This window comes from Castanea sativa, chromosome 10 (assembly GCF_040712315.1).
Source record: "Castanea sativa cultivar Marrone di Chiusa Pesio chromosome 10, ASM4071231v1".
In the NCBI taxonomy this organism is placed as follows: Eukaryota; Viridiplantae; Streptophyta; class Magnoliopsida; order Fagales; family Fagaceae; genus Castanea; species Castanea sativa.
Genome location: NC_134022.1, coordinates 15,554,541 through 15,564,170, shown reverse-complemented (window position 1 = coordinate 15,564,170; position 9,630 = coordinate 15,554,541). Strand labels below are relative to the sequence as shown.

The following is a 9,630-nucleotide window of genomic DNA, read 5'->3' as shown; positions in this document are numbered from 1 at the left end:
TGAATTATTTTTGGGCCCATTTGAAAAAAAGCGTGTCCAAAAGATGGTCAATGCGGCGCTTTTGCAACGGGGACACACAGGGGAGCCCAATTTGTAATAATTGGGTCCCTTCTCATGTGGATTTCTCATTATTCAAGTGAAACTATAATTTTTTTTTTTTTTTTTAATACATAGATATCTGTTTGCTTAGCTGAAAAAAATATACACCGGATTTTCTTTTCATTTTCAATTTTTTGTGGACTCCACCACTAAAAATACAGGTTTAATTTTAGTATTTTTATTCAATTTTCATTTTCAGTATCTCAAAAGTTGAATTTGAATATAAAAAATGAATACAATTTTTCAATATTTTTATTTTTTATGAATATGAATACAGTGGCATAATCGTAAATATTGTGAAAAAAAAAGGTTACTTTATTGTGAAAAAAAGTTTAGAAACATCTGTTACTTGGATTGAGAATAATCCATCACCTATTGAGCATGCCTTAGCTCGAGATGTAATGTTTATTGCATGATTTTTTAATAAAAGCTCAAGTATTACTTATAAAAAAAAAAAAAATGTTACTTTATTTTTGTGATGTGATGTGTGAGTGAGAAAAGTTACTTTTTAAAAAAAGTATAAAATAATAACCAAACCCGAGTATGATGTATTTTATAGCCAAATTATGCATTTAAAACAATTTGCCAAATACTATCAAATGTAAAAATAAGTACTTTTTTCTATATTCAAATTTAGGATTTGAATATAAAATAAAGAAAATGAAGAGTGGATACAACACTTTTTAAAATCAAACAAGCCCTGAACATTTCATTTTAAAATGCCAAAATATGAATAGAAATACTATGTTCATAAGATTTTTAGAATATTTTCACAACAAATTTTAAGTGATAGGTTGTTATTAGCTATTATAAGTTAGCAAAAAAGTAATTTAAGTTGTGATTACAAGTTATAACCAATAACAACTTATCATCTAAGATTTGTTGTAAAAATATTATGGACGTAACACTTACTGAATTTGAAATATGTCAATTGAGCTACAGGTCTCTCTTGGCTAGAGAGCATATAATAAAACAAAAGAAAATAAAGGGTATTCATTCAGCAGTCATTTTTTTCTTAAATTAAAAGGTGTATATATTGTCAAGTTACTGAGAACTTTTAAATAACATGACACCACGTACAACTTGAGATTTTGTAAATATTAATATGGACTATTTGGGGACATTTTGTGCTATTAAAGTATCGATATCAATCTGTGCAAATGTTTCTATTTATTTTAATGTTAGAATCTACTTTTTCTATTTTACACAACTACTTTTCAAAACAACCAACAAAGCAATACCAAAACAAGACCCGCACATTTGATCATCGATTTTGGCAAACCCACAAAATTCTCAAATATCAAATACCAAAATCAAATCAAACCTAAAAAAAACTAAAATCAAATAATTATTAAAAAAGAAACATTTCTCAATTGCCTAAGTCGCTTCCTTGCTTAATATTTGTGATGGCTTTGGAGTGAAGTGGAGTTCGTTAGAGTTTCGGAGTGGCAATGGTTGTGTTCATTGCAATGTTATGGCTGAGATGTGGGGTTTTCTTTGTGGATTGGGCCTTAACTATGAGTCTATGTAGGTGAAGTATTTGATGTTGAGATTGTGTTGGGATTTTGTGTTTGGAGGGCATATTTGTGTAGGTGAAGTATTTGATGGTGAATTTGTGTGGGGATTCTGTGTTAGGAGAGTATATCTGATGAAGTAGAGAAAGAAGCAAGTGAGGGGGAAGAGAGTGAAGGTAATTAAAGGGATGAGAGAGATCACATACAGGAAGAGAGAAAATCTAATAAAACATAAAATACAAATTAACAATAATCATGTAAATACAATGGATATTTAGACAACTCTGTCTTAATTGATGTATGAGATTTTAGGGGTAAAACGTGTAAAACTAACCACTTTTTTTTTTTATAATATTACAAGGAATTGTACGAGTGCTCTAAACATGTAAGTAAGGAAAACCAACACCTAACACATTATAGAGAAAACCGTGTGACAGCCAAGGCATACTATATGATTACTTCAGCTGATGGCAAATTTTAGGAGAAAAGGCAACTAAAATGTTAGGATCAATGGTTTGAGTGTCTAGTGGTATTAACATAATTTGTTGTACTCAATGTCTACTATTAGGTTAGTTTTATTAGGGGGTTGCATTGCCATTGATTACTCCCTAGTGCATGGTAATGTACTAATACGATGGCTAGATCCTTTTGCAACATGGGTTTAACACACAAATTCAAAAAAGTAACCTTATAGAGCAGCATTTTAGTCCGGGCCCAAAGCCGAAAGCATATAGTATTGCACGCTCAGGCTTGATCCTATAGCTGTAAAGGCCTGCTCATAAGTCATAGTTTAGCCCATCCCATTAGATTTTCTTCCTTAATCATATATTCCCTAGATTTACTTCATCACTACGAGAATAGACCACTCTCAGTACTCGTTGAAAATGTTTATTTTAGCAGATTTATTGGACTTGAAAAATACTACTAAACTGCAATACACTTTGAAAAATATTAAAAAATTAAAAAGTTATATATAGATCAATAAGCTCAAAAAGAAAAATCATGGCAAATATGTGATTGAAAATACAAGCATTGATCTTTAAGGTTTGGTTTCAAACCACTTTTTCGAAAGACAGCTGCAATGCAACTTCCACATTAATAAAGCAGCTCCTGCTTCCAAGCGACAACCGGATTGAAGACTAACGCGTAGCATGTGTTTTCTATACCAACAACATCATGGTTTTTTTCTTTTCTTCAAGTGACAAAATTTTCTTATTTTATACAGTAAATAACAACAGAATCTTACAAAGAGCAAGTTTAAAAAGGTAGTTCACCTCAACAATGTATAGCTAGCAAATAGAACAGCCATTCACAATATATATAGTTAATTGAGACTATAGACCTTCGGACAAGTAACAAAAAAAAAGAAGGCAAAATACAGCTTTTGAGATAATTATGCCGCCCTTGTAGTCAGGCATTTCAAGATACCAGGGCATCGGTACACACAACAGCCCTATTGCCGCCTCCACGATTACAACAATTGGGAAATTCACTATAACTACAACCGAGGCAGACATTAAGAACAAACAACATCAACAGCAGTGAAAGTGCTTGTCTTTAGTCTACTGACATGCTGCACATAAAAAATACATTGGAGCTAGCTGTATACAGTGCTCGCCGGCTTGCCATTCACAGTATTTTGAAAGTCTTCTATACTTCCTCTTGACCATGGCTGCTACTCTTCAATATGTTGTACTTGCAGAGGGGACAAGTAGCATTGATATAGAGCCACTTATCCACGCAGTTGCAGTGAAAATGGTGACCACAAGGAAGTTCTCTAAGCTCGACCCCATCGTCATAAGCAGAAAGGCAGATGCAACACTCCTACAGATATTAGGAAACAAGCTTTTGTTAAGCCACAAAAACGTTACATAGGAATTTACATAAGAACATGGATAAAAGACAAGTTCATAACGAAACAAGCTTAAATACTTGTACCAAACCAAAAAAAAAACATTCTGGAAAATGTGTTTTACTTCATTTTTGCATAAAATTGTAATAACAGTAGGAGAAAACAAAAGGCAAGGAAGAAAAGAAAGCTAACCAGGAAAAAAAAAAAAACTAAAATATTAAACTACATACCGCATCGTCCTCCGAAAGAACATGTTCAATCGGTGAATCAGTGCCACATTCAGTCATTATCCCTCCAAAAGGTCCTTGTCCATCACCAGAAAGTTTCTCGTTATTGTCAGTCCTTCGAAATTTGAATTTTGATAGCTGTTCAATGTCATCTTTTGTTGCACCTTCCTGCTTTGAAAATAGCCGATCAGGAAACAAAGGGGGGGAAGAACATCAGCATGAATTACAATATTTCACTCTAGTAGAATTTAGAATCATACGAGCTGCCTGAAAGTAAAAATCAAATTTTCAAGCATTGCCTTTATTTTAATATTCAGATAATAGCAAATTATTTATATCTGATGCCAAGTGATACATCCAATAATTGTCAATCAAACCAGAGAAATTTTTTTTTTTTTTTATAAGTCAAGTAGTCCATAGATATTAATTATACACTTTTAATCCCAAAATAATACGAGCTAACATAGGACAAAACTTTAGTCAGGGACAAAAGGCAAAAAGGATTATGCAGTTAACCCCATACAGTAGGGTCTACCACTTTGCTGAGCTGACTTGATATTTCGATGTGCAAAGTATCATAAACCACCATAAGCAGATGTCAACATACCCTTTGGGATCTGGCAATTCAAACACTTCACTGAATAAAGGTACAACAAATCAATCACCACCCCTAGCCGGTAGGTCTACAATCAGTATTATATTCCAAATGCCCAATGCGGGCTTGCGCATTGAAAAGTCCCCATGCACTTCTGCGCCTCAATCATAAAAGATTAGGTTCAGAACAATTTTTAATGTATAAATAAATGTTCATGTCTCCTATAAGGAAAATAATCAACCCATGTCATTCTAGCACAACATATACCTGCAGGCTGCAGGCTTCACAGAACCTGGCCACAAAATTTAAGTCAAAAGGATACTCCAATCTCCATGAGCAGTCTCCTACTTCAAAAAGTCCACCCAATCCCTTTTATCCTAAATGATAGTAGAAGAGTCAGATGAATGCAGCAGACAAAATATAAAATTTTGTCATTCATCGATAAATCCATCACACACCTAGGCTGCACTTTAATACAATATAATCTAATCCCCACATTCTCCTATGAAGCTGTACCTAATGTGGAGAATGATATCTTACTTATCACCAAACAAAGGAATGTCAACCATGATTTGAAGTGTGGGGGGAAAAGATTATACCCACTGACCTCTGCCTAATCTTGTTTAATGCATTCTTTTCACCCCCTTATCTAAACAAAGGAAGCTGTACCTAAAGCATTCTTTTCACCTCCTTATCTAGTATTTTGGGGGTGAGAGTTATATTGGTCCATTGCAGAGTCAACTGGAACCTAGTACAGTTGGCTTCATGGTAAAAGTGCAAGAAAATTAGGATGGTAAATCTGCCATGACATAAGTTGGAGGAAGCCTTTCTTGACATGAAGGACAGGATCACCAATTTACCAAGTGCTTCCTTCTGCAAAACTTGGTATATTTATATGTTACCTTACAGCATGACAAGTCAGTGCATGCTCTACAAGGATGAACAGCTCTATATATAATGTTCATAGAAAAAAATCCCTCCATTCTGTCCTTTTATTTCTTTTTTCTTGCCAATGTATCATAATTTTTCTTGGTTCTTAGTCAAAGATCTTTATTGAATAATTTGGGGAAAAAATACAATTAATCATTAAATTAGAACCTCCTGTTTAGGTAATTGTATAGCAAAGTTACAGGAAACGAGATGCATGGAATTGGATTGTGTTTCCAGAGGATGGGGAAATCTGGTTAACTCTGGTCTAGATAATCTAACAAAACATCAACACTTTGTAAAAAATATAAACTCCAGTCAAAATTTCAGACAATTATTCTTGAAACAAATGAACCCACCGTAAGCTCCTTTTACCCCAACCAAAAAAAAATTATTTTGTTTTCCTTGTCCATTAAACTTTAAAATCCACTCAATATGGCAATGAGAAGGGCTCTGTGGGACAAATAATGGTCCCTTGTAGGTACATCAATAAGTAGGCAGCCATATTTGAGCACCATCAAAGCAATATGTACCCAAGCATGCCACTTCCAGAGGTGCATCGAAATCAAATTCCTAATGAGGCCAGAATAAATGTGGCTCCATGAAACATTTCCAACATATTTAATTCTAACTTCCCCCTATAAAACTTACTAAATAACAAAATCTCAACAAAAAATCACAAAGAATACAACATGCAGCGAAACTGATGAAGGACAATCTAGGCTTCCCACCTAGATCAATCCACGGTTAAACCTTCAATTTGCACGAAGAATTCTTTGATTAATAATAACAGTCTAACTACAAAATAAACCATCTGGAACTTTTATAGAGCTTCCAAGAACATAAGAGATAAAGATAAACATCCATAATACTAATGCTAACTGAACTCAAATAGTAATCCAAATACTAAACAAATCCTTATCTAAGAACATGAAATTCAATCCCTATCACAACTAAAACTAAATAAATAATTACTTAAATATAAAATTATCCAATGAAAATTCAAAATAAAATATTGAAATAATTTCCGGTTGTGCTCCTGCATCAAAAACCTACAAGTAGCAGAGCGTAATTAAAGGCTCAAACCAAAAATAAATGAACAAAGTAGACATCGACTAAAATTCCACCTATATTCAGTTATTCACAAATAGGCATCAAAATCCTTTCGGGGCTGACTATTTAATCTCCTGAAAGTCTACCATTAAATTGAAGACCTTCCCAAGTTAATCAACTCTCTTTATTTATTCTGCCATAAGAAAAAAATCAGATGGACCCACCAACCCAGCAAAATAAATAAATTCAGATTGAATCACCTGCTACAGAAGTAATTGCAGGACTAACCCCATCATAGGGAACATCCAATTTAGAACCCAAAGTCACATACTCAGTGACTTTGTCTGTCACTGTTATTCAATTGAACTTTATATTTGCGATACATAATTAGTCAGAAATGTTTAATCCATTAAATGAGTCTTTCTGGTTTCAAGTTTTAACCTAAAAATTAAGTGGTAAATTATTTCTAGGCCACTATTGCTGCTCAGAATTCATACAGCATAAATAAGTTAGTGAAATAGAGCACTCAGTGCGATGAAAAAGAAAACATATGCAAGGAAAGTAGTATAACAGTCCTACCTGGTCCGCCACAGCATATAAAAGTGCTATGATACATGGAAGACAGCAGCAAACAGCGACACCAATGACACATGCCAGTGCAACACAGAAAACGACAAAGAAAACATCAAAACCCAGGAAAATTATACATAGCCTGCATTCCACATCATATTACCCAGTGTAAGATTCAATAACAAAAAATGATTCAATTTGAGAGATAGAGAGAACGAACAAATACCAGTAAAGCTGAGGTGAGTCATGTGCTAAATCCTGACCACCCGCAGATACCCAGTAGAATCCGATGATCCACCAGATAAATGAAAACATAGTATTTGCTGATTCAAGATGTTTTGCTAGACTACTGCAAGGATAATAGCACAAAAAGATCATATATAATGCAATCTCAAATCATACAAGTGTATTGTAATAAAAACCCTCCCAATCCAATAGGAAATCAATCAAATAGAATTAGTCACATAAATAATGTCAATCTGAATTTTGTAAAGCTTCAATTAAAAATTCCAACATCTTATACTCCACATAATGTACCCAGCACCTACTAACTCGAGCAAATCGTAGAAGTCGAAACACATAATGTGTTGAGTATAATCAGTTCAAAAAGGAAACCACAGCACAGAAATGTATGTGATAAAAAATAAAAATTTAAAATCAAATCATCTCACCATGCATGATACAACCAGGAAAAAAAAAAAGTCTTCTTTCTACAGCATTTCATCAATAACAAATAGTTCACACATTTCTTCATACACTATTAAAAATATAATTTCCAATACAAGAAAAAACAAGGCTCCAAAACATAAATACAGAAATGAATTCTGTGTTCTCATTTTCTACCACTACCACAAAAAAACATAGATATCAAAAACCGCATAAAAAAATTCCATACAATCCCACACCAAGGTTGGCTTCAAACTACACCCAAACCCACTTTCATCCAATAAACAAAAACTTGGAACAAAAAAAAAATCAGAAAACGATGCAACTGACTATAAAGCTTCCAACTTCAACAAGAGAAGTCTGTTTCTTTCAAAATGTATCAAACACCCAAATCGATTGTATTAAAAAAGAGAGAACGTAAAGCAAAAATTACCCAGAGCTCTCCTCATCCAAATGCTCCGCCAAAGACACGTACTGCTGCCCCGACTCGTCTCGGGTATTGGCCCCGCCTTCACGGCCCAGGCGTCGGCGGCGCAGGCGCCTGCGGTACTCGACACAGACGCAGGCCATGTGGAGGAGGCACTGGATGGCGTAGCCGAGGATCCAGAGCCTGAGGTGCATGCTAGGCGCCTCGTAGCGGCTAAGGAAGAGGACGGTAGCAGCGACAACAACAAAGGCGAGATTCCAAAGCACGTCGAGGATCACCACGGGCTTCGAGTAGGCCCAGTCGCTCTGGCGCTCCTCGAGCTGCTCCGCCGCGGTCTCCCGAACCATCATCGACGGCTCGCGCATCACGCGGCGGCTGCTGGCTTGGCGGAGGAACCGCGCGGCCTGGCGGAGGCTCTGGCGCTGCACGAATCGGCGGCTGGTGTTGGGGTTGTTTGGGCTGATGTTAGGGTTAGAATCGTCGCTGGAGTTGCTCGAGGTGGTGGTGGTGTTGTTCAGAAACGGCGTCGTGTCCACGATGTCGGAGGAAGAACGGTTCGGAGACCTTGTCGAAGCCATTTGTTGTTGCTGTGTCTAAATTTGGGGGTGTTGTTTTGGAAACCCTAACTCGGTGAGTTGAATCGTTCAGCCCATGCAAGATTGAGATAGGTAATGAAAGGGATTCGAGATCTTATATGTTGAGGTGTGAAGAACGAGAATGAAAGAAAGGTCGGATTATTTAGGTGTCGACGATGATGCTGAAAATGATAAATGATAATGATACTAAAAAGAGACCCTTTTTTTTTTTTTTTTGTCTCGAGTACATTTGGTCAGGTTATTACAGTTTTATCTGGTACAGGACAACAAAATATCCCACTCATCTCACATTGATCTTTGTCTCGAGTACGGTTGGTCCGGTAATTACAATTTTATCTGCACAGGACAGCTACTGAGGATTTTTTTTATATTATTATTTAACAACCTTATTATTATCTAATGCTATTTTTTTGGAGACAAATTCTCCAAATAATGCTATTTTAATTTTATTTGCAACTCTAATGTTTTTAATGCCGACAAATACCTTTTGAATTTAACAGGTACAAATCTTACAAATTAAGAAAATAGCCATTAGCTCTTATCCAAAATGGAATTCTATTTAAAACTTATTTGAAAAGTAAACTCTTTTGGTCTTTCTAAGATTAGTTGAGTCATGTTAAAGACTTTATTAAAAAAAAAAAATCATGCTTAAGACAGGCAAAAAAAAAAAAATTTATAACAAATTTATAACATTCTTTAATTAACCCATCACTTCATTGAAAAAAACAAAATGCAAATTGTCACGGACTCATGTTTAAGATGGTTGGCTAATTTATAAATGTTGTGAAGAAATATTTGTAACCCTTACCTTTATTGAAATGATTTATACCAAACTTCAAACTATCTTGGGGGCCAAAGATAGTTTGAAGTTTGGCCCCAAGATATTTTGAAGTCTGAAGTTTGAAATTTGGTATAAATCAATTTATTATTGTATTAAAATAAAATAAAATAATTAAGAGTCTAGTATGTTAGACTTTTTGGTGTTTCAAAAAAATCTACCCGGGCAAATTTGGTTTTAAGTGTAAGTAAATATCAAATAATAAGGTTCCAAATTTTACATCATTTTTTGTTTGGCCAGCCACATGTATCTTTTGAACATTCATA

General features: G+C 34.8%; 1 protein-coding gene across 4 annotated transcripts; it reads right to left on the bottom strand.

Annotated features, from left to right (window-relative positions):
• Positions 1 to 2,855: 2,855 nt before the first annotated feature.
• LOC142613203 (E3 ubiquitin-protein ligase At4g11680) lies at positions 2,856 to 8,764 on the bottom strand. 4 transcript variants are annotated; one of them, XM_075785440.1, is made up of 5 exons: positions 7,937 to 8,764; positions 7,064 to 7,183; positions 6,847 to 6,979; positions 3,696 to 3,860; positions 2,856 to 3,437 (listed from the first exon to the last, which is right to left on the bottom strand). In XM_075785440.1, the coding sequence occupies exons 1-5, from the start codon at positions 8,506 to 8,508 to the stop codon at positions 3,264 to 3,266; spliced, it is 1,164 nt and encodes a 387-aa protein (XP_075641555.1). In that variant the 5' UTR covers positions 8,509 to 8,764; the 3' UTR covers positions 2,856 to 3,263. The 4 variants fall into 4 exon arrangements, with proteins under 4 accessions (XP_075641555.1, XP_075641553.1, XP_075641552.1 ...); XM_075785438.1 differs by having other exon boundaries at positions 7,064 to 7,186; positions 7,937 to 8,742; XM_075785437.1 differs by having other exon boundaries at positions 3,696 to 3,863; positions 7,064 to 7,186; positions 7,937 to 8,688.
• Positions 8,765 to 9,630: the final 866 nt, after the last annotated feature.